Source organism: Apostichopus japonicus, chromosome 16, assembly GCF_037975245.1.
Source record: "Apostichopus japonicus isolate 1M-3 chromosome 16, ASM3797524v1, whole genome shotgun sequence".
In the NCBI taxonomy this organism is placed as follows: Eukaryota; Metazoa; Echinodermata; class Holothuroidea; order Aspidochirotida; family Stichopodidae; genus Apostichopus; species Apostichopus japonicus.
In genome coordinates this window covers 15,808,843-15,835,745 of record NC_092576.1, presented here as the reverse complement: position 1 = coordinate 15,835,745, position 26,903 = coordinate 15,808,843, and the positions used below count along the sequence as shown (strand labels likewise).

At 34.9% G+C, this 26,903-nt stretch overlaps 1 protein-coding gene across 14 annotated transcripts in view; it reads left to right on the top strand.

The window, feature by feature from the left end:
• The window catches only part of LOC139982960 (uncharacterized), a 499,934-nt gene that overhangs the window by 461,327 nt on the left and 11,704 nt on the right, over positions 1–26,903 (top strand). For 8 of the 14 annotated variants that reach the window (XM_071996192.1, XM_071996190.1, XM_071996189.1 and 5 more), the window contains 5 exons: positions 21,609–21,680; positions 23,239–23,310; positions 23,804–23,875; positions 25,095–25,166; positions 25,465–25,536. The exons of 1 other annotated variant lie outside the window; for it this stretch is intronic. In XM_071996192.1, coding sequence (XP_071852293.1) covers positions 21,609–21,680; positions 23,239–23,310; positions 23,804–23,875; positions 25,095–25,166; positions 25,465–25,536 — 360 coding nt within the window. Of the gene's footprint in view, positions 1–392; positions 465–1,183; positions 1,256–1,843; positions 1,916–3,290; positions 3,363–3,886; positions 3,904–4,083; positions 4,156–5,394; positions 5,467–19,572; positions 19,645–20,035; positions 20,108–20,413; positions 20,486–20,865; positions 20,938–21,608; positions 21,681–23,238; positions 23,311–23,803; positions 23,876–25,094; positions 25,167–25,464; positions 25,537–26,903 lie in introns of those variants that run through there. 5 more of the 14 variants (XM_071996197.1, XM_071996200.1, XM_071996199.1 and 2 more) reach the window with 3 other exon arrangements.

Below are 26,903 nucleotides of genomic sequence, written 5' to 3'. Positions count from 1 at the left end.
TACCAAAACTTGTAAAGTAACGTATTTTCGTAAGGCACAGTAAAGTTAACATGATTTTATGTATTTATAGATACTTAAGACTAATCGTATATGTTATGTTTATAAACAACAATATATACAGCCTACACATATATATTTATCATAATTATACATATACATAGCTTTTTTATATTGTAAACTAACCTATGAGATTCGTTAGACTTCTTGTATGTTATTATTTTTAGGATAAATGTAACCCTTCTTTTTTTTCTTTTCTTTTTTTTGGGGGGGGGGTTGCACCGCTAACACATTGTCATATATCATTAATATTCGTACCATAAAAATTAATATTGTCCTTTCTTTGTTAAAAACCCATCATTTTAGTTCATAATTTGGTTGAAAATTCCTTTCAGGGATCTGTCAGCAAATAGCTTGTGGCCTCTCCAAATTAACACCTTTTCTAGTCTCGAGAACATCCAAAAGTTGTAAGATTTTGTTGTCTTTTTCATGAAATCGTTATGATGTAATGAGAATTTTTGGCCAAATATGATCAATTAAAGTGTACTCTCATTGAACACTATGGAACCAAAGAAGTATTTTGATCATGGAGATCCGTTGTCGTTTTAAAGGAATAATTAAATACTGTCTCAGTTTTATGAAATAAAATAATATGAACACGGAGCCAGTGAAATCACCTACTGTTGTTCCCCGTTATGGACATATATATCGTAGACATGTAATTCACTTCATTAAACTGAGTTCATTGCAAGCTCATTTGGGAGTGAAATCATGTAAGCATGTCAAAAATATAATCATTGTGCGTCAACACGTGTTATAAATTACAGATTTACACATGTCGTGACTTTCCTCTAGTATACTTAATAGTTAATGATTCTCAGCTATGACAACGTTGAAAGTCGGGAGATTGTTCTCGGGAAATAACATTTTCGCTCTAAGCTAGTAAAGAGACTGTTCCAACTAACTTTCACTTGTCCTAAACTCATGGGAAAAGAAGAGCTGATGTTTTTTTTTAACACGAATGCAATCACAACTCAACTCTTGAAAAGAAAAATTAGTCTAGACCGCCAATCCCAATGTAGAATTCACTAAACACCCATTTATTAAGAAGAAATAAACATAGAGTAATATACTTTCCACTTTCCAAAATTGTCACATGCAAAACATGATTCTTGGTTCTTTTCAGGTTACTTAATCAAAACAACTTGACGGCTCTTCCTGAACATATATTTTCTGATTTGATTTCCTTACAGCATTTGTAAGTTTACATATATTTTCAATTATTAATAATATCAATAAATTTATTGATTATTGAAAACTATTCATTGACTATTCATCATTATACCGTGTTTGGATTTTGTGTTCTTCCATCTGGATGAGTGTCCAATTATGGAACTTTTTTGACGAATATTAGTTGGGTTAGAATGGTGCACGGTAACGTAGCAATAACAAATGCACAATTGTTCCTTTAAGGAAACGGTCAAATTGATATCTCTCATTTGCTCTGTGGTTAAGTTTGCGATTCACGTACGCGATTTCTTCGTTGGCTTTGTAAGATTTCGCAATGACGTGATTACTTAATTTATGAATTTGCACACTCCTAACAAGGAAACAATATCCCTAAAATCGCCTAAGCGTTAAATTGACTGTCTAATTCCGGTAAATGTCTGAGTGGACTAACGCAAGAAAGAAAGTGTCGCAGAGGCAAAAACGAATGTTTTCGTCTCACAATTTGACTTTCATAGAAGGACCCCTGCAGATACACATAGTTACACACAGTATGAGATCTTACGGTGTAGCCAACCATCATACCTATGTTCTCGTATGATATGTATATTACTTGCAGATACCTGGATTCAAACAAGTTGGGATCTCTCCCAATGCATATATTTTCCAATCTCGCGAATCTTGAGCAGCTGTAAGTTTGTTTTTTCACTAAATTCTATTTATATTATGTTTTACGTTCAATTCATTTTCTCAAACATATTTGCCTGCGTTCATATGTTACGTAAAATGTCCTTTCGTTTTATAACTTGTGTATTAAGTCCTTTTAGGGGTCTGTCTGAAAATACCTCGAAGTCCCTACCTGTCACGATCTTTAGTAATCTCACAAACCTCCAGGTGTTGTAAGTTTTTTTTTAATGTATCGCGTTATGTTGTATTTTAGCAAAAGATGGAAATACCCGTGTCTATTATTGTAACCACTGGGAGAATAATAATGCAGGATTGTCCCATGTTCATACTATATGACTGAATTGCAAGTTACTTGAGAAACTGAGTCTAGTATGTCCACTTTAATGGAACATCCTCATCTAAACTGAACTGTAACGGGCCATTACTTTTCATTTAAGTATATTAATAATATTCATTCAACATCCACAAAATTTTCGAAATAAGAATAAGAAGGTTGCAATTTAACATGCAGAGGAATAATTTACAAATAGGGTGAACAAAATGGTATTTATTAATATAGTCTATTCCAATATCTTTGTTTTTTTTTCACTTTTCGTTTGTTCAAAGTTCCTTCTCTATTGTTTTTTGTTTTCATCTTTTTGTTTTTGTTTTTATTTTTCGTATAGCTTATGCTAATTCTGGTTCCTCAATCAATCACTCTACTTGTATTTTGGAATTTATACAAGAGATACAATTACTTGCTGCTATGTTAAGGATCAGTAAACTTATTAAAAGATGTATTATTTATGTCTAATAATAAAATCCTAATCAAAGGGATGTCTGTATTATGTGATAATGGTAGAAATATTGTTGACTAAAAAGAATTATTTCCTGTAAATCAATATTTATATAATGTGTTTACCATGCTGTTTCTCCACCGTTTTTATGAATTATATCAAAATCTCACATTGAAGAAAAAACAAAAAATATATAATTAACGCAATCCTCTCTTGTACATTGACTTAACTCGCCGTTCCATAGATCACAATATAAAGTCAGGTATATTTTCCCCGCGGAAATGCATGACTTTTTTGAGCTATTAAATCGATTGTGTCAGTTTGTACGTTTTGCTTGCCCTCGAATCTCATCACAAAAGTTAGGTTCATACCAACAGCAACTGAATTTCAACTACAATCTGGAAAAGACATGTACTAGTTAGCGCAGTCCAAATATCGTAATATGTTATCCATACCTGTAAAGAAATCAAGAACAATATTTATTGAAAACAATGACAATTTTCAATATTTGTAATTATAGTTTATTATCCACTTTCACTCTCGTTGATTACTAAATGAGTTGAATCCTGTAAAGGAACATGATTTTGACTTTGATCATTCCAGATTACTTAATAAAAATAAATTGACGGCTCTTCGTGACAATATATTTTGCGAGTTAATTTCCCTCCAATATTTGTAAGTTTTACAATGACACGTTTTTTAATCCTTATTGTAGAAATATATTGTCACATGAAAAAGTATTGTGTTGATAATTTAATATTTCATTTCCGAAATCAATGTGCAACCATGGTTCCTCCACGTATCACAGATTTTCTCTTAACTTAATAGAAATCTGATCAAAATGCAAGTGACGTCTGTTTGTTATTACTTACGCGCAAAGATCCAGTTAAATAGTTTGATGTCCAAGGCGGGAAATATTGCGTCAGAGATTGTATATGTAGAAGGTTTTCGACGATCTCAGCTATTTCGTTTTAACGTTGCAACATAATATAACAATAACAATTTTAATGACCACATATTCTCAGATTTAACTTCCCCTTCAATATTTGTAAGTCTTCAAATCAAGCAAAAAATCTTCTGTAAGGGAGATGTTTTTACTGAATTGATAATATAACATTCCGTCTCAGCGGACAACTATTTTTTCTTTCGTATTTCGTAACGTTTATTAAAGCTATTTCACCGTTTATTTCAGAACACGTATTGCAAAATTTAAATGGTAGGAAATCTGTTTATCAGAATAATATCAATAAATAATGATTTTGAGATAGATATATTGGAGAAAATAAAAGAGTGTACTCAAAACTGAGTAAGGATAGAGCTATTTCCAGAAAACAAAATATTATATATATTCACAACGTAATAGTATATTGTCGTTTATTTCCACTTGTGACTTCAGAGACATGGCTCAAAACAACCTGACGTACCTGCCTGTAGAAATATTTTCCAATCTAACTCTGGTAGAACATCTGTAAGTATAATTATGGAGCAGTTTGTAATAAATAAGTATTACATGAAGCTATGCATAGTTACATTGATAGGAAGAGTAGAATCCACTACAAAATGAACAGTTTATGGGGACGGTGTTGAGATGATGACAACCACAATTGTGGAGAGATTCTTTATGCACAGGGGTAGTATAGTATATTTGCACTATAATATCATGTTTGTAGGTGGATTTAAAACATTAACGTTGTGGCTCCACCTCTCTCTCCACCTCTCTCTCTCTCTCTCCACCTCTCGAGAGAGAGGTGGAGAGAGAGGTGGAGTGAGGTGGAGGTGGAGTGAGGTTGAGAGAGGTAGAGAGAGCTGGAGGTGGAGATGGGGGGGGGGGAGGGTTGTCTGATGATCGCTCAAACCCGTGAGACCCTGACTGAGTAACAACTACTAGTGTTCCACTAGTCTCAACTAAATCTACTATACTTCGCCGTGCCCACCGGACATAGAGCACTCTGGTTCAACCAACCAAAGGTGTATATATATATATATATATATATATATATATATATATATATATATATATATATATATATATATATATATATATATATATATATATATATATATATATATATATATATATATATGGTTATTATCGTCATTATTGTGAATATTTATCACTTACATAACTGGAACTGAATTATATTTGATAGTCGTTAGTGATATGTTGTTAACCACTATTGTGATTAGTTATCACTCAAGTGGGTTTGAAGCCTTAATTATATCAAATAGTTTTGAGTAGTATGTTATTCGTCATTGTTCTGTCACCTAATAAATGTCAGGTTAGAAACACGCCTTTGAGTAACCTACCGAATATTCTGTTGAACGGATTCCGTATATGCAAGTAAATCACGGTAGACTTTATACTAATTGAAAAAAAATTCATGTTTTCTGATTCAACGTCGACACATGTTTCATTTGCATGCTTTCCGCATTTTAGTGAACATTATATTATGCTGTTATTGTGAGAATGAATGAAAGAAGAATTATTTACCCATTTTTACTTGTTTCAAAACGAACGCTACTAATGACGATCAGGTTTCATCATTTCAGATCATATCATATCAATACTAGTTATCTGTTAACATACTTAAATGTTTTTCAATAGATTAACATGCGTAATGCAAGTACTAAAGGTTGCTTTTTCTTCCTCCAAATAAAGTATTCATTTGGCTATTTATTTGTGATGTTATTTCTATATTTATTACAGAGATCTACATAGCAACAACCTACAAGGCCTTCCCGAAAATATATTTGCTAGTCAAACGCATTTATGGGAACTGTATGTAACCTAAAACTCTTACAGTGTTATAGGGTTATATATATATATATATATATATATATATATATATATATGTATATATATATATATATATATATATATATATATATATATATATATATATATATATATATTATTTATAGTTTCAAAATGGAGAGCACATTTGAAACTTTGAAAACGCTTCGACGCCTTTCCGAAAAACGGGTTAGGTATCGGCATCATCTTTCCAACTACAGACTATACCGTAAAAACAAAACGGTACCAAAAGGACTTAAAATCAAGGTCCGTGCTGGTTTACCACTTTCTGATAGCGACAGCTTTGCCAATTGGAAAGGCATCCTTAAGAATGCTTCGCTTGAATTAATGGCTGTGCAAATAAGTATTTGTCGCAAAACAATTCACGAACTTAGCCAGCAAATTGATTCCAAAACCAGAAAACTGCAAAAAGAACTCCCCAAGAACGAGTTCGAAAGAAAGCTTGACTCCATCTCCAAAATTTGCTTGAACCTCTCACATACCCTAGCTTCAAGACAATGTCACAAATTGAAGAGGGATAATGTCACGCAAAGAGTTAAGTCTTCTGGTGAAACCCAACTTGAAACCTCAAAAAGAACCAGGTCTCGCAGATTCCGTCGGAAAGAGATACAGACCGCATGCAACACCACCAAAAGTGCAGTTGTTACCATTGATTGCCAACTCTCGGCAGGAGAAACAAACCTACTCTCCAAAGGTCTAAATTTTTGCCCTAAACCACGGCAAGTAAACGCTCAGAAACTTTCTCTTGACCTAAATCTGTTCTATCGACGCTTACGTCTCCGTGAATTTTTTGCCGACGAAAATGGCAATAACACCACGCAAGAAACCAACGACTTGAATTCCAATTTTAAGCCAAAAAGCTCGTGGAATCCACCCAAGGCCCATTGTGCGCCTCTTGAATCATTTATTTCGGCCATTGAAGAGGATGTCAAAACACACACCTCCGCCCCAGACTTCCGTGACAATCTCAACAAAACTGAGAGACAGGCCATTCATGAACTGCGGAAGCGCGATGACATTGTCATCAAGCCAGCCGACAAGGGTTCTGCAATTGTCGCTATGGGCAAGCAATTCTACAGAGAGGAAGCCAACAGACTACTCGGCAACCCTCAACACTACAAACTCCTGGATTCTGATCCAACTCAAGAAATCACACAAAACGTGAAAAGAGTCATCCAAAAGATAGTCTCTAACGGTTCCATTGACCGCAAGTTAGGCCAAAACCTCCTGGAAAACGACCCAAAACCTGGTCGCTTTTATTTTCTGCCTAAAATTCACAAAGAAGGCAATCCCGGGAGGCCCATAATATCGGGTAATGGCACAGCGACTGAAAAAATTTCCAAATTCGTGGATCTCCTCATCCAACCTCTCGTTTCGGCCCTACCGTCCTATGTGCAGGACACTACGGATTTCATCCGGAAAATTGGGGAAATAAAAAATCTTCCCTTATCTTCTCTGCTAGTTACCTTGGATGTGTCTTCGTTATACACAAATATCCCTAACGAAGAGGGCATTTCGGCCTGCACAAAAGCATTCAAACCGATACGTGGCAAAACCCCCACGAAGAAAGAATTGGCCGAATTAATGCAACTTATCTTGACCAACAATAATCTGGTATTTGGCAACAAACACTACCTCCAAATTCATGGCACCGCAATGGGTACCAAAATGGCACCGTCTTTTGCCAACATCTTTATGGGAAACCTCGAGAAAGAATTTTTATCTCGACAAAACTTGAAACCACACACGTGGTTACGTTACATTGACGATATCTTTATGATATGGACCCATGGTGAGGCTAATCTAAAACTCTTCATTGATGACATAAACTCGTTTCATCACACTATCAAATTCACTGCTGATTTTTCTGGACATGGCGTTCACTTTCTGGACACCACCGTGACCCTACAAAATGGTTCACTCAAAACAGACTTGTTCAATAAACCTACGAACAAGCACAACTACCTCTTACCAAGCAGTTGCCATCCACGTCACTGTACCAGAAATATTCCGTACAGTCAAGCGTTGCGCATTCGACGCATATGCTCCTCTGAAGTCGATTTTGATTCACGCACTAAAGAACTGTCACAACACCTCCTAAACAGACAGTATTTTCGGGGTACTATTGAAAATGCCATCAAAAAGGCTAAAAGCAAACCCCGTACCGAAACATTGACGTACAAAACTCGTCAAACCAGTTCCAAAAGGGTACCATTGGTTACTGAATTCCACCCTGGTCTCCCACCACTGGCTAATATCATTCAGAAGAATTTTCACCTACTTCAAGGCACCGAACGCCTGAAATCAGTATTCCCAGAATTACCTGTCATCGCTTTTAAAAGACCCAGCAACCTACGGGATATCTTAGTTCGGGCATCCTTTCGGGATGACACCCCATTAGGGGAAAGCAAAACAGAAACTACAGGATCATCGCCCTGTACACAAAATTGCAAAACGTGCTTACTTGTCGATTCGACCGGGGCCTTTCAGAGCAACCAAACCAAACGTACGTTCCAAATTCGGCACAAAATTAACTGCCTATCCAAAAATGTCATTTACCTCATCTACTGCAATATTTGTAACTTACAATACATTGGAGAGTCAAAAAACACTCTTAGAATGAGAATGACACAACATAGATCGGCGATCAAAACAAAAAAGATCTACCAACCCGTTGCAAATCACTTCAATCTCCAAAATCATTCAATTGAGAATTTGCGTGTTATTGCCATTGACCAGAACGATTCTTGGACAGATAAATCTAGGAAAGCGAAAGAAAATTTCTGGGAACTAAACCTAAAGACCACGGCACCATTCGGTTTAAACATCAGAAACGATTTGCCGTCCCAGATAAACCAAAACAATTCCTTTACAATTACGACGGAATCGGATTAAAATAATCCGACGCGGATTAAAATAATCCGAATTTCTAAAACTTCTGCTCTATTCAGCAGAAATCAGTAAGTCGCTTTGCCTTTACAACCATGCCGACATCTTCTCTATAAAACAGTTTCAATTCCTGCTACTCCTTGTCACTTTCGGTGATCATGCACTGAAGAAGAGCTAGTTTTGCTCGAAAGCTCTGCAAAAACCAAACATTGGCTGTTTTACTTCCAATCACTTACCTAATTCAATTATTGTATCTCACTCGAGATCCAGCCTTTCTCTAAATGCAGCATAGTTGTTTAACAGTTTTTCCGTTATTCCTATATATATATATATATATATATATATTGCTTATTGCGGATTATGGGGAAAAAACTGCTAAAAAAATGAGCTATAGGGCGAAATTGCCTCTTGGGTGAAATATACACTTCGCCTTAACGATTCAAAAATTATTTTTACTGCTTTTAGCTTGATCTACGCATGTCTCGAGATATTCGCTCCTTTTGAGAGGTCACAAGCTTGCATATTCATGAGTAGGGGGTCGCACGACCTTTGTCAAGGATGCATAAACGGTGCCAGAAATATGGTGGTTGTATATTTGCCGTCTAGTAAAGTGAGCCTTATGGCGAAATCAACTTTATTGATCCTATTTTGTTTAAATGATATGTATATCGTCATTATCTCTCTACCTAAAATTGCTTAGAACATAACACACCTCATGTGTAAATCTCATCAATAAACATGCTTCCAACGCTATGAAAATGCGTTATACCTGTTTCTAATAGTTCATTCTGCTGTCTCGTACAAAATATATATTTTTATGTTTCTGCGCTTGCGCATGATATACTTTCTGAAGCGCTAGGGAGAAATGTAAGCAGGCATGCACCAGCATACGTTTTATGTGGGCCTCAAGTATGGTACACTGTCTAGTCTACAGTGTTACGAGTGAACCTGCTTCGTAGTTTTTCGTGGATCTACTGTACTGACTGCTGAGTAGTACTTGTACTGGATTTGGGTTAGGTCTTGGATTGAAGACATTATGCCCGGTAAGATGATTTGTTTCAGCTAAAAATTATTAATATTGTATCTGTAACCAGAGCGTGCTTTTTTTAGCCAGAATGTTCCCTTATATAATGTAAATTTCTCAACTTCAAAGTTCAATCTCCCCAGCCATACTCGGACTCCCATAGGGTATGGCTAGGCCCTTTACTTCAGAATGCCAGGCTTAGGTTGGGTAGCCAGGCTTTTTCTAGGCTTATAAAAAGTCAAGGTCTAACGTTTGGCATAACAAGATTAGACTGAGGCCCATTTTCTGTGATTGCTTAGTTAATTAGGCCGAGACTATCATGTCGGCTTGGCCCGAGAAATATTGAGGCAAACGCCAACTTAGTTACACAGGACTATGCCTAGTCCAGTCTGTTGATGTTAGTGTTAGATATATAGCCAATAATTGGCACCTAAGTTAGGCCTAACGTTGGGCCCTGATATTAATGATTTAGACCTTGTTACTATTGATAGACACAGGTAAAGGAATAAAGTTTCCGCTGTAAGGGAGGATGCAAGAAATGGGAACAGGAATCCAAGATTCATGAAACCACAGGCCTAACTACTGACTAGGCTAGCCTTGCCTATGCTACAGAGCACGTATCGAAATAAGACTAGCCTAGCGATATTCTGCAGGCACAACTTCTTGCGCCCGCCACTTGCGAGATCATTCCTATGATACACAATATATTTTAGCTTAGGCAAGATCCCAAAGGGTGGGGGCAACTTGTAATTGCCAGTTCAGAGCATTCTATGCTAAATTACTAGTCTTTGGTCTCTCGAGTTGGACATAGGACCCAAACCTAACCTAGCATTTACCTTTCATTAGGGCTTTACTGTAGCTAGTTACAATGTAAGATCATCCATGAATAGTATCGAGTTTATTCGTTTGCCTGGCAATTAGCCTAGGCGCATAACTAACTATTCCTTACCACAACTGTAGCCTGCAGAGTCTAGAAATGCGTATGTAATGTTCACAAGGAAAAGGATGAATATAACTATGAATTCATAGGAAGGAGGCTTTGATGTGTGATACCTCGCCCTCATAATGAATTTCAGTTTCTGTGTCATTGGTGCCTACAATTTTACAGGCTGAATAACATCATATGGTAATATTTCAGCTTAGTGACTCTAAAATGGTTTATCAGTTGTCTTCAATGTTTCATTTACTTTGTCAATAGGCCCTAGACACTCAGCAAGAAAGAGGAAAGCAGAAGAAACACCTGAAACGAATGCACAAAAAGCGGTGGCCTGTGGCTCATAAAGTTATATGAACTAGGCAACTTTTCAGTATGGTACTTCCCTGGCAAAAGTATGCTAAATAATTCTTTAAGTTTTGTTAAAGTGATCTGCTGTAGAGGGAAGGATGGCTTGAAATAAGTGACAGACACTTGTAACCAGTAAAGCACTAAGAGATTTGACTGATGTTTAAAATATTTATTTAGGGTTACTTATTAGGGTTGTGTTATTTCGGTTAATCCACTAACAATTTAACCGTGTGGTTATCTGAGCAATTAATGTTATCCGGCATGGCCATGGCCATTATTTCAAAAGCTGTAAGACGTACGTAACTTGAGACCTTCAGTATACACACCTGCCAATCGGTAAGGCCTAGGCCTAGGCCTATCCTACACCTGCATCTCATATGACATACCCCATGATAAACTATCATGAAAAGAAAAACAACAATTTGCACAACAAGTTCTTTTTTCTCAACAAAATTCTATGTTCATGTTTTTGACCTTAGTATTCACTAAGATTCCAATTACTACTTTTAATATCATTACTGAACAACAACTTTACAATTATGTTTAAAGTGGCCATGACACGAAAATGTCAAAGTCCTATATTTTGGGATCCATCAAAGAATGTTCTCTAGAACATGTATCAACCAATCTGCCAGTTTAAAACTTGATTTTTCAAGTCGAAAATTGAGAATGAATTTACCCTTTTCGGCGTTTGGAACTTTGTTTACTCGAAAATTTTCCGATTCGCATGACGTCATGTGACGTCAGGTTTTGAACACATTTGTTGTCCCTGCTTACGATCCTCCGAACATACCATTCACGTACACAGTAGACAAGTACACATACCACTAGAAGTTAGTAAACAAAACACCGATCACAAGGGCGATATCAAATCAAAATTTCCTGTGAAATGGCGGATCCAGAACCAATTGCGGCAACCGAAGTTCAAAGTGATAATGGTTCTTCACTAGACAGTGAAATTGGGCTATAATTAGAGTGCCCTTTCTCATATTCGAAGCAGAGAGTGAAAGGCGATGATCATTCCAATATTGAACCGAACGTTGAGGGTGGAGCGGAGGTAATAGAACCGTATCAGTTCGAGCCTGTTAAACGAGCCGAAATTGAAGCTCCACAACATATCGAAGAAGAAATCCGTTCGAAACCATTGCAAGGAACATACAACGTGGTAAGAATTTATTAACGAAGCATTTAAAAACAAAATCGAGTCCATTTTGTGCATGTGTTGTTGGAATTCGCGGAACACCCTAAACCGTATTGTGCGTTGATTTACGGTAACTTACAACCCATATGTAGAGTGTGTAGTACTGGTAGGGTTGGTTGCATACTGAAAGTTTGGCTCGGGGATGTAAGTTGCATTATGCAGCCATGCTAGGTAGGCATATGTGTTATTTCATACTCATTATTACTTGGCTAGTACTTTGGCCTGGAGTTTTGCAAATCAATTTTCTGAAACAAAAGAATGTTTCATGATACATGGAGGTGTAAAATCACAACAAATGTAACCATAACTGTACATTGTATGCCTGCTTGTTGTTGTGGACATCATGGGCCAACATTAATACATTTTGAACTTTCATAAATTTTTTCCCAGGCAGTACAGATACATAGCCTACGGTCAACAGGTTCAATGATACTTGGGGTTCCTAGCAAGACACGTCAGGGTTGTGCTACCATCATGTGCAGTCCAAAGGATCAGAAGTGATTTTCCAGCCAATGGTCATTACACTGGATTCAAGTTGCCAGGAGAAAACTCATTGTATAGGAAGCCTTGGTTGAGAAATTCCTCCAGAAACACCTTTTCTAAACTACGATTGTGTTGGATTATCAATCCGTCAAGGTTCCCTCAGTGTTGATATATTGAAATTCAAAGACTTTTAATTCAGGATGAAAAGGTTATTTTCCCGACCCAACATCAACAATGAAAGAAAAGGCATGTTTTGAAGCATTTGGACACAATATTGGCATGACCGTAATGTCATATAATATGTGCATAAGGGAACGGGCATTGAACTTTTTAGGGGCATTTACCTCCCAGACGTTTGATTCGTACCTTTAATCTGGAAGCCAAAAATATCCATATCACCAATGATATTTGACAGAAAAGTCATAATAAAGACCAATGGAGGCAGCAGAACTCTTGAATGTTTAGACTTTGTTTCTTCAGCAGCAGTTGGTTTGTTTTGTAGTCTTTCTTCAAAAACTCAGCAGTACACCCTGTTAATGGTCTTCGATTGTTTTAATGCGTGTGATGCTGTGTTTCACATTGCCCATCAGTGTTGTACGTGTCGTCGTGCTTGTGTAACATTTTTGCATGTGAGTTACTTCGTGCAGTGTTTCTTGGTTTAAATAACCCTTTATTGTATTTGCTTCTGGATTATTCTAATTAATTTGTCACAACAACGATTGATAGCGATGGACATGCAACTGCTTTGTAGGCTTAAAGCAAATAATTCATGTAAGTTGTTTTCTTTTAACTCCTTTGATGTCACAAATTACATTAGTGTAATTTAAGAATGATAATGTTTATGGAAAGTACAATTTTACTTTTATGTCATATAATACAATGATTGTTGTTAATGTTAGTTCAGATTGTCCAGAATGACTGTCTAGAACTGATATTGAATAAATTTTGTTCAATGATTTAACACTTGAACTATGTTGTGTGAATTTTTGGCTCTGTGACTTTAAAATAAATCGCTTTGAGATTTAATTAAACACCCTTTGGAATAAAATCTTTTTACCTACCTATTTTGACCCATCCCCATTACCCCCACTCCCTCCACAACATAAAAAATGGTTTTCCTGGAATAGGAATAAGAAATTATTGCTATAACTAACTGATCCAGCATATTCCAGAAATAAATTGGAGCACTGAGATTTGTTCACAAGAAGATGTAACCCATCGCTTCTGAAGCTAACCTCATAGCTTATTAGTATACAATAGAGCAATGAAGGGGGGTGTTAATTTAGATGATACAGTAAAATCTCTTCGTCTATTGCGACTTCAGTGTAGTAACGCTAATACTATAGTACTACTAGTGCTCGGCGCGCTACCTCCTAAGGATCGCCACTCGCCCCATTGGAGGTTTCCTGTTCCCCGATCTGGTCTTCAGAGTAGTTTTTTTGTGGATTACTTGACAGAAGAATGACTCTTTTATGTCGAACCGTTAAAGTCCATTTGTTTTATTTCATAACAAAAAGGAGGGATAGTAGTATGCTTCCGTGAAGTGTTCGCTTCATTCGGAGCTGCATACTGGCTAGGCCCAGTGAAATCGGCGCTGGTGTTGTGCACTAACTTGGTCATAATCGCCGTGTTTTTTTTTCGTCCTTCAGCCATGGATGAAGGCTAATTGCATGGGTAATGATATTTATGCAGCCCCCAACAACACAACGGACCGGCATTTCTCTCGGATAGTTTACAACAGTTGTAAAACAAACTTGAAATTTCTAACGATATAGCGTAATACAGTGGTTGTTCTCTCAGTGTAAATGTGCGTGTATATGGAACGGTATGATCGTCGCGCATCCGATACATGCCTGGGCTTTGCACGTGTGTTCCTAACATGACGTCATCATTGTCTTGTTGTGAAATCGCATTCTCAGATATCTATTTTCGGTTGCGAATATTAAAACGTTAATTACTAATTAGTCCTTGAAGTTTCAAGGTGTTGAGGATAGTTTTGAACATTGATTTTCTCATAGATTCAGAGGAAGTTACTCTCGATGAGTTGGATTTTTCGTGCCATGGCCTCTTTAACTGTATTATTGCTTTGATAAGTATTTTCTCAAGAACCCATGAGCCTCCACAAGTTTGCTCCACTTACAGAAAAATCCCATATATATTACATGTGGAAAGATCAAGTTTTTTAACACACTTAATTCCCATTGACATTGGTCACGGAACAGTTCAATGCTCATAGGGAACTACATTTTTTTATCAATGACATTCCATAGTAAGAAGAACCCTGACCAATCAGATGCTGTAACATATTTTCCAAAGACCAAACAGATCGAGCAATGTGATTGGTTTATGTTCAAAATGTGAGAAATAATTATCCTAACTATGAAATGATATGGTCTATACTGAAACTTGCGGGGATGGTTTAGAATTGTCCTTTTTTGATGGTGTCACAAGTATAAATGACCTGTGGGGCTTCAGATATAATTCTCAAACGTTAATATGTTTGCAACCCTAACCATGATTTTCTTCAAACTTGTTGTGATTGAATCAGTTGTGCGGCTTAATTGTTCTGCTTATTCTATATTTTCTTCACAATAAAGGGACAACAGTGGAAACAGTAATTTCTTTCTAGTATCTAAATGATCATCCAAATGGTGTCAAGACCATGATACCTAAAACTATAAGCTCAGGCTTGGAGTATTAGATCCCACATTTTTGGGGAGAAAAGTGAGTCGAAGTCCTGCAAAACATATATCAAAACCCTTTTCATTTACAGTCTGGATGAAAGAAGTGTTATTGGGGGCAAATGCGCATTAGACTGAAAGCGTTAGGTTTTTTGTAGGCATGGACACCAAGACAGAGTCAAATTTTTGTTTTGGCAATTGAAGATGAATATTTTTTTTTAAGATTAATACTAGCAACAGCATATGGAAGGAACCTGGCAAGAATAGTTTTGCTTCGTTACAACATTTGGTGCTTGTATTACATGTTGTAATCACAGTGTTCTAAGACACATCGAACATCTTATCCCAAACATCTTATCCCTTTTTTCTCTTTGTTATTTACTTAGGTCGCAAGGATTTTCTAGAATTCCTCAATGTTCATGAAAATTTTGGCCATGATGGGAAGACTCACAAAACAAACGTGATGAACGAAGTCAACAAGTCTAAGAAGATGGCAAATGAAGAGAAAGCATCAACAGGAGTAACATTGGATGATGAGCCTTGTACCTTAGTTTTGAGTTATCCTTGAGTCGAGAGAAGATCTAGCTTTTGGAAGGACTACAGATGTAGTAAAGTAGAATGTTCACATTAGGGAGGACATCCCTTTAGTAGGTATTAGTACTAGCTGCATGATATTTCCATAGTCATGGACTCGTGGGGTGTTGGCTTTTAGAGAAAGGTGTTAAAGAAAGATGATGTTGGCATATAGAAATATCACTCCAGGTTGATGCATCATTACAGTACATCACATGTGTTGAAAACTTATGTGTATCCTTTTAAGACAGGTCATACATATTATTCTCTCAGGGAGAATATAAACAGGTATATTCTCCTCTAAGTACCACAGAAATGGGAGGACTAACAAGACTTGTAGGAATATGTTTCCTCCTGGCTTCATATGATTTCTTTTGAGAAATGCAAAGTTTGTCAGAAGTAGCAGTACAGGCTACTAGTATTTGCATCATAACATCACCTTTCTTGAAGGGTAAGGTTTGTCATTTCCTTTTATAAGGGTAACATCTATTATCCCTCAGGTCAAATATATACAGGTTAATTACCTTTTAATTATATAGTGACAGTATGATGTGGGAATCTCATATCATTCTGTATTTGCTTCATGAACACAAAGATATGCATCTGAATTATGTTTTAAAGAGATATATTCAGATTTACAGTCCACCATGAGTATATGACACAGGGTAAATGATTGGCACCTTTACGATTAGTGGAGGCAGATATGTGTACAGTATTATCACTATAGTCCACTAAAAAGTGTGCATGTATGGTTAACTTGGATCAGTGTTAGGCCTGTACAGCACAACACAGATATGTTTTACAACACACTTAATTATGGGGATAGCATATCCTACTGTACAGTAGTTGCTTCACAAACACAAATATATGCATCAGAAATTTGTTTTAAGGAGATGTTGTTTGATAAGATTCCTCCACAACTTGTGTAACAGGATTGTGTTCTATCCAATGTATTTACCTATCTGTTTATACATCAGTAACACTCCTACAATGACCAATTGTTCAGAGATCATCAGAGAGGTTTAATCAACCCTAGCTCAAATTGGAAGCCTGATGAAGAAGCCAATATGCATTTTTCAGACCCACATGCCCTACCTTTGTATCACACTTATCAAAAACCAATATATCTCATGTAAGGATTTATGTGTTCATATGAGGGCAGAACAGTAATGTAGGTGTATTTCCCCATGGATATAGGTTACAATGATATTTTGGTATGATATTGCTTTGCTGTTCTTATTTTCTGCTGAGTGTATTTTATGTTTGTTTCATTTTGTAATGTAACTGGGTGTTTTTATTTACAAATGTACTGTTTGTTCAGTTGGTCATGGTTATGAACTTGGTCGATTTTCTGTGCAAGCATGTATATTTCCCTTGAAGGACCACAGTGGTTGCAGGACTTACAGAGACTGTAGAAGTATTCTATCCTCCTGCCTTTAAATATAATTATTTTATTCAAAGTTTACTTTTAATTTAAATAGTTAAAGTTTTTTTGGCTTCCTGCATCATGGCATCACCTTGCTTGAAATGTTTGTTAGTTTTATGGGATGAACATGTTTTATCCCTAAGGGGAAATATCAGCAGGTAAATTTCCCTTTATGGATCATAGTGACAGGAGGACCTAATTGTGGGGATATTATAGCCTACTACTTAAAGTGATTTCTTTAATACAACGTTTATTTTACTACATCTGCATCATAACATCACCTTGCTTGAAAAAAAGTGTGTCATATTTAAGGGAGAGTAACAAGTGTTATCCCTAAGGGGAAATATGTACAGGTGTATTTCACTTTATGGATCATAGTGACAGAAGGACTTAATTGTGGGGATATGATATCCTACTGTAGTTGCTTCATAAACACAAATATATGCATCAGGACTATGTATTAAGGAGATGCTGTTCTATAAGATTGCTCCACAACCTGTGTAAAAGGACTGCGTGCTATCCAATGTATATACGAGTCTGTTTATACATCAGCAACACTCCTACAATGACCAATTGTTCAGAGATCTTCAAAGAGATTCAAAAACTATTTGTCTTACCACCTTGAAGGAAATTTACCTCACTGGGACATTCAGTTATCTTGTTTGTTCATTTAGAATGTCTAACAATTTGGAGAGAGTACATTTTGAAAACTTCTAGTAATTATAACGTGCTATAATTTGAGACCTAAACAGACTTACTTTTAACATAACTATACATGTACTTTTTCACAAAGTCACCTTGTTATATATACATATGTGAATGTACTAGCTATTTCCACATCGATTTTATCTTTCCCTAAAACTTTGTAAGAGGATTGTGTGCCTTTGATTGTGTTATTCTTTCTGCCTAAAGTGGACATATACATAGGTTAATTAACCCTTTTAAAGTAATCACAATGGAAGCAGTAGTATAGGGGTAGATTTCCCTGTGAAGCGCAAAGATTTAAGTATAATTTTCTTTTCCCTGTACGTCAGATTATGTAGTAAAAGATGCATTTTTCAGTCTGCTGCCAAGGTAGGAGTGCTAATTAACTTTGTTAAACTATACAGAGATTTTCTGAGGCCATGAACAAACGTACAGGTTTGAGGTTACTGGAATAAGCAATTTTGCGGATCTCTCCTTTTAGCCACACGAACACAAGGTGCTTATTTTGCAACATAAATCATGTTAATTATAGGAGTTTTGATTCCAAAGCATTTTGTAAATGCTTATCTTCATGAAAAGAAATGTGTTTCGAATAGGTTTTCCCATTTCTCACCACTGAATGTTCACTTTTAATTTTGAAATCTTTACAGTTCAAATTGGTTTTACGCCTTCTCTCCATCCCAGGTTAACCCCTCTTTTGTTACAGTTATGATAGTTGGTACAAATAAAACTTCTTACCGTCCACCTGACTATTGTGTCTGAGAGTGTTGTTTCGTTTGCCGTCTGAGCTTTTTTATACATCATGAATGTCTATTTTCAGAACTCAGTTTCCTAACTTTGTTGAATATTCATGTATTCATAGCATTTTCTGTGGTAGTTATCGAAAAGATATCTCCCCAACCCTCTGTCTCTCCGTCTACATTGTTCTGGATATGGAATTAACGGGACAGCGTATAGTTTATATTTTACACCAGCGTGCATAATTAATCCCTACCTACCAAGGAAAATAATGTGAATGTACTAACTATTATATTTCCCTTTATGAGCAAATATATTTACCCCATACAACCTTCCTGAAAGGAGAAATATAAATACCTTTAAGGCAACCGATATACACATACTCCCTATGGGTGGCTGCGTAGTAATATATATATATATATATATATATATATATATATATATATATATATATATATATATATATATATATATATATATAGATATATATACATATACATATATATATATATATATATATATATATATATACCATAATTTTGATTGGTTATCACTCAAGTGGGTTTGAAGCCTTAATTCTATCAAATATTATACGTCATTGTTCTGATAGTTTATCACCTAATAAATGTCAGGTTAAAAACACGCCTTTGAGTAACCTACCTAATATTATGTTGAACGGATAGCGTATATGCATGTAAATCACGGTAGACGTTATATTAATGAAAAGAATCATGTTTTCTGATTCAACGTCGACACATGTATCATTTGCATGCTTTGCGCATTTTAGTGAACATTATATTATGCTGTTATTGTAAGAATGAATGAAAGAAGGATTATTTACCCATTTTTAGTTGTTTCAAAACGAACGCTACTAATGACGATCCGGTTACATTATTTCAGATCATATCATATGAATGGTTTACATATTTATCTGTTAACATACTTAAATGTGTTTCAATAGATTAACATGCGTAATGCAAGTACTAAACGTTGCTTTTTCTTCCACCAAATAAAACATTTATTTGGCTATTTATTTGTGTGATGTTATTTCTATATTTATTACAGATATCTGCATAGCAACAACCTACAAGGCCTTCCCGAAAATATATTTGCTAGTCAAACGCAGTTATGGGAACTGTATGTCATCTAAAATTCTTATAGTGTTACAAAGTTTAATAGCTATAATAAATATATCATCCCCTAATGTATAGAATTCAATTAACAAATAGTTATTGCTATCAGTTTCATGAAATGTTGATAAAACTTAACTCTCATCATAAATGGTGGAGCAATAGATCGTCCCAGTATTCATGCTTGGATAAAAACCATAATATAATTTGTATTACTTATTGATCGTGATAAAAATTCACAATAATGACGATAATTACCGTATACACACACACACACACATATATATATATATATATATATATATATACAAATATGTGTGTGTGTTATTTATTGAAGACCATCGCTAGTGCGACACGTTAATATGAGTTGAAATAATTTTCTTAGTGATTACTTTTAGGTGTCTGAACTCAAACAAATTGACGACTCTTCCAGCGGACATCTTCTCAAGTCTCATAAATCTGCATACGTTGTAAGCTTTCGTTTTTATTTTTATTGTTATACTATTTTTAAGTCAAAGATTAAAATAGTTCCGATAATTGGAAACTGATCAAAAAAATAATTCATTGCAAATACTTTCAATCAAACTATTGATACAGTAGAAAAAACAGCCTCTCTGCATCATGTCACCTCCAATTCTAGTATTTAAATGTTGTTCCACAAAAAGGATATTTATTTATTTATATATATAAATATATATATATATATATATATATATATATATATATATAATATTATCGTTATTATTTGTGTGATGTTATTTCTATATTTATTACAGAGATCTACATAGCAACAACCTACAAGGCCTTCCCGAAAATATATTTGCTAGTCAAACGCATTTATGGGTTCTGTATGTAAACTAAAACTCTTACAGTGTTACAAAGTTCAATAGCAACAATATATCTATCATCCCCTAATGTATAGAATTCAATTAACAAATAGTTATTGCTATCAGTTTCATGAAATGTTGATAACACTTAACTCTCATTATAAATGGTCGAGCAATAGATCGTCACAGTATTCATGCTTGGATAAAAAACATAATATCATTTATTTATCACGTATTGATCGTTATAAGGCCCGCTGCTACAGTATACGCTTCTTGTTTACACCGAAGTACTAATTGAAACTAATTAGTTCTTCTTGACTTTTAAAAGATAGAGTAGTAACAGGTAAGTATTACGGACTATTTATGGTGAACAAGCAACGTTATGTGGTTACTCTTTACAGATTTCTCAACAAAAATAACTTGACGGTTCTCTCAGGACAAACATTTTCCAACTTGATTTCTCTGCTTCGTTTGTAAGTTTTCGTGAAGATTTGAACTTTCCTACCATGACACAAATAAATGTACTTTTCTATGATCATTATTTCATACATTGGTATTTCATCATTCCAGTTCCGTTATCGTTGTGCAATGATCATAACGTCTCTGACATTATAGAGCTTAAAGAATGCCACTTGACATGTCAATTAACTTTCCTCTGAGTTAATGAACTTGTTGATAATAGCTTTTCGGAATCTGTTTAAATAAACTGATACTGTTATACCAAGAACTTGATTTATTATTATACACCTGCAGAATGTGTTATTGTCGTATTATAGTCATTAGAAGAAATACAAGTAGTTTATAAAATCCCAGTTTCGATAGTTCAAAACAAATAAGATCGTATAACATTTTGCATCTTTTCAATCTCTTCTACTAATGAAGTCATTTACATGTAATTTCTTACAATACATATTTAAAAATTCCAAAACCAAAGTGACGAAATTTGTTCCTCCATTAAGTACACTGGAAGTGGTTGTTAATAAAGTTATTTCTGACAAAATCACACTTTAATTGTCCAGTTAAGTTGTGTGTCCATCTGTCTCTCTTCATCTGTTCTAATTGGTCTCCGAAGAAGATCCTGCTAGGATTGAAACGTTATGCACAATAACTTTTGTATACATAACTATTTGACTTTCTCCTTCAGGGATCTGTCTAACAACAAATTGGCATCTCTCCCAGGCAATATATTTTTTAATCAAACGAAACTTCTGAAGCTGTAAGTTTTGTTTATTATACTAGGATGACAAGTGGCTTAATTATGAAGCTCCCCTTTGTCGGTAATTGAAAAAATGCATTCTAAAACTGTCTGTACTAGTCTTCCGTTTTCGTTTCTTTAAGAACTGTACTTAATAATATTGATGTCGAGTGTCGATCGAAAGGATGATTAGTGTTTTAATTATGAAAACTCTTTGTATTTCTGTAAGCAAAGAGCAATATTAAACTGTTTAAACTAGTCTTTCATCCTCTCTTATTTAAATCAAACAAGAAGTGAAGTTAGGTTCAACGCAACAAACTTAGACAAATTGACTCGCATTGATCAATGATAAAGGTCAACCATTATGAAGAAGGCTATCAATGTTACATTGTTACTAGTATGTTATCTCATTACGTTGTTAAATTGTTAATCACATTTTTGCTACAAACCTAGTTAAGAGGAGTACACTTATTATTAAGACCATAAGCTGCCTTGTCAAACAAAAGAACACATGGAAGGTCCTGTAACTGCTATCAATGATAAAGAAAATGAAATCATGTCATCTTGTCAGTAAATGTCTTCATGTCCCAACGCCGGTAGCATACACAACTGCTTCGTTCATTTGGCATTGTCAGAGGACATAGATCTGTAAAGTTGTCCTGGAAGCTACATCAGAGCCATATGGGATTGTAGATTGATGGTTTCTGGAACGTTTTCCTTGTCATGAATTACATCACGTTAAGCAAATATAAACACAAAACTGTAATATCATGAATTACATCACGTTAAGCAAATATAAACACAAAACTGTAATATCAACTCAAGTAAGTTAACAAAATAATGTCAAATTTATTTTTGTCTTAAGAGGAGATCCCACTATTATTATTTCCAGAGTACTGCAACGCAATAACTTGACAGCTTTTCCTGAACATATATTTTCGAACTAAATTTCTTTACATCGTTGTTACGATATGATAAATGTGTTGCTGCACGAAAAGTAAACGACACCGCATTGAGAATTCATCTTTTCATTTTGTAGACAAATGTTCAAGTATCTGTATAAGTTTGCTATTATAAGTTTTCTCCTTCAAGTATAAAATTTCATTATTTCTTTATCATTACACTTTGAGGTACCTTAAAAGAAACGTCTTGACGTCTTTCCCAGTGAATCTTTTTTCCAATCTCAAAAATCTTGAGCTGTTGTAAGTTTTTCTAATATGCTTAATAGAAAGGTCCTAAATAGGTAATTGGAAACCAGAAGAGTATACCGGTAATAATAATTCATAGAACGGGTTTGTAGAAACAAATTGAAGTAGCAATTTAGAAAGAAAACATGCGCACTTTAAGTTAAGGACTTAGTATTATTAGGTCATTTAATGCAATTTTCGGATCTAACTGTGAATCAAAGCAACGAAAGTATAACTATCACATGGAGATTACTTTCTAGTAGATAAGTACATTGTTCACTTAGGACATCAGTGATGAACCATCGTGACGCCTCTGTGTTATTTATTGAAGACTATCGCTAGTCTTACACGTTAATATGAGTTGAAATAATATTTTTGGTGATTACATTTAGGTATCTGAACTCAAACAACTTGACGACTCTCCAAGCGGATATTTTCTCCAGACTCGTAAATCTTCAGATGTTGTAAGCATTCGTTTGATTATATTGTTATACAATTAAGTCAAAGATTACGATAGGATTCCGATAATTGGAAACTGATAAAGAAAATATTTAATTGAAAATACTTTCAATCAAACGATTTATACAGTTTACAGAACACCCTCTCTGCATTATTTCACCTCCAATTAATACTATTTAGATGTTTTTCCACAAAAGTGGACCAACTGTAAATTAAAGGCTTTAAGTGATTTCTCATAGGAAAAAACACTTTCTAATTACAGCTTTCTGCATTTGTTAGCCTGCAATTTTTAGTACAAAGAGCGGCTGTTCTAATTGATGAAAAAGTACACTTTAGAAGTACTTCACGAAACTGGGGGAGGGAGCACCCCTTATTTTGCTAAATCAAAAATAAATTCTGCATTGATTATTCTTCTTTCCTTTTCCGAGAACAGTGAATATTACTATCGAATTAAAGTAGTTATGAGTTCATATATGTTTGACTGAACAATTCTTTCAGGCTTCTGTCCGCTAACAAGTTAACGTCTCTCCCAGTGAATATATTTTTCAATCTCAAGAACCTTTTTATGTTGTAAGTATTTTCGTCTATTGATATCATTACATAATTGTGTTATTGAATATTACTTTAAGAACCAGTTCGTTCAAAGAACATGATAGTCCTTTACATGAATGATTTCTGCTGTAATTCAGGCGATACACCTTTATCTTCTTTCACAAATGTGATGTGAAAAGTACGTTGATATGAACTGCCTATCAGTAGCTACACTAGTAAGGGAAATTACCGTCCTAACATCTTCCGAGTAATCCACCCTCTCCACCCCTGACAAAATGCAACGTGTGCTACTAAAGGTTAGTTTCATAAAAAAGTCATTCCTTTATCTTCTATCTTGGCAGTATCAATTTGTGTATCTAGGTGGTGAAATGTGAAGCAGGGAGGCTCTAAATGACGGGTTTTATCCGGAAAAAAAAAACTATTATCATGTTACGGGATAGGACATATGTAAGCGTCGGGTTTAAATTATTGACATTAAAACACAAATTTGTTGTCTTTTTTACTCTTGAAACAATATTGCATCATATGTCGAGTATAATCGAAGTTAAATGATATAGCCCCAATGAAAAAAAGGATAATGAAATCCCTCCTGATTCGAATGGTATTTAGACCTGAATCGGCTGGAACGATATCAATAACTCGAACTAGATTGTTGTTGTTAGAATGTAGTTACTTAATGCTGATTGGATGATTACAATATACACCTCTAAAATCATTATTATTAATGAGCATATTGTCAGTAAAGGAAGGAAATTCCCAAGTTAGCTGCACCTGCATGCGTCTAGATCGATCACCAGTGTCCTAGAATATCATATATTCTGGTCATCTAAGATACAATTTATCTTAACATGTTCTTATAATCGAGCGCGGAGAAAAGAGTGTGTTTAGTTGAAATGGTGAAAAATCATAATATGTGTTGTTCCGGTATTGGTACTGTCATCGACTACAGGAAATACATAAATTTGCTAGATCTCTGGATCTTCGTATATTGTGCTAATACTAAATGGTCAAGCACAACAATATAAACCCATCTGAAATTTAGAATGTCAGCTATTAGTGTGCTCTGCATATTAGAATACCTCCAACAATATGTACATACGTACACTGTACATATTTCGGCGAATTAGTAATTACTATCAAGACAGTGACCGAACAGTATCGGTTTAAGTTAATTTTGCTTGTTACAGAAACCATACATGCTATATAAACAAGTTGTTTTATTATACTATTGCTATAGATCCCCAAACAAAAACAGCCTGACGACTCTTCCTGAACAGATATTTTCCAATCTTACGAATCTTGACATTCTGTAAGTTTATTTTCACTTAAAATTTGTTGTTAATCGTCATTATCTTCATCAAAATGATAACATGTGATTTACAATAACTTCGGAGACTCGACAATTGTTTAAAGTTTACAATTGGAAATATTTAAACTTCTATTTCCTGCTCTCGATGAAATCCTTTAATTTGTAACTGAAAACAATTCAGGAAGCATGTATTTGTTTTCTGCACTATTCCAAAACAAAAGAGAAAGATAAACGAAACATTACGCTGTTCTGTTTACAATGTAACTAATTGTTACTCGATATCATTGTATAATTACAGCGACCTGTCTGAAAACTCCTTGACATCGCTTCATGAGAATATCTTTTCCGAGCTCACGTGTCTGAGTGATTTGTAAGTGTGGTTTTTTGAGCTTTATAATCTCGTAATCATCAAGGCGGTAATGGCAAATGGTCAGTAGGAAGACATGGAAGATTCAATATTAGGAAACAAACCGTCATATTAATAAAGGGGTTAAATTCTAAACGATTTACCCAGAAAGATCGAACAAGAGGAACCGTAACTTACCGCTTCTGATTTATCCTAAGTAGAAATGTTTGAAAACCGTTAAGTTACAAGACGTACTGTGTTCCACATACCGTACATTGCAAGAATGATTTGCACACAATATCAAGGAGGGAGGATTGTGGTAGATTCTAAATTCCTACCGTCTGTACAGATAACTATGCTTTATTTTGGGCTGATGGTTACACATTGTAGTAAATAATATGCTTTATTGTGGTCTGATAGTTACACATGGTGGTATATAATATGCTTTATTATGGGCTGATTGTTACACATATGTAGTATGCTTTATAATTGTCTGATTGGTACACATGCTAGTGTATTAAAGGCATTGTGATGGAATGATTATCACACATGGTAGTATATAATATGCCTTATAACGGTCTGATTGTTACACCTGGTAGTATATAATATACTTTATTATGGTCTGATTGTTACACATGCTAGTATATAGTATGCTTTATTATGGTCTGATTGTTACACATGGTAGTATATAACATGCGTGATGATGGTCTGATTGTTACACATGGTAGTATATAATATGCTTTATTATGGTCTGATTGTTACACATGCTAGTATATAATATGCTTTATTGTGGTCTGATTGTTACACACGCTAGTATATAATATGCTTTATTACGGTCTGATTGTTACACCTGGTAGTATATAATATACTTTATTATGGTCTGATTGTTACACATGCTAGTATATAGTATGCTTTATTATGGTCTGATTGTTACACATGGTAGTATATAACATGCGTGATGATGGTCTGATTGTTACACATGGTAGTATATAATATGCTTTATTATGGTCTGATTGTTACACATGGTGGTATATAATATGCTTTATTATGGTCTGATTGTTACACATGTTAGTTCATAATATGCATTATTATGGTCTAATTGTTACGCATTGTAGTATATGCTATGCTTTACTATGGGGTGACAGTTACACATGGTGGTATATGATATGCTATATTATGGGGTGATTATTACACATGGTAGTAACTAATATGAGGTCAGGTGATCCCCTGATGGTACCATATTAGTTATGTTGGTTGTATAGAACCAGGTCATTCAACAATATTGCATTCTCCTGTTTCATGTTTTTACTGTCATGTAAACATATTCTGTGTGTCGAAGTGCCTGCTTTACCACGTCAGTCATTTGCTGCTGTTCAATCCACATACTGACA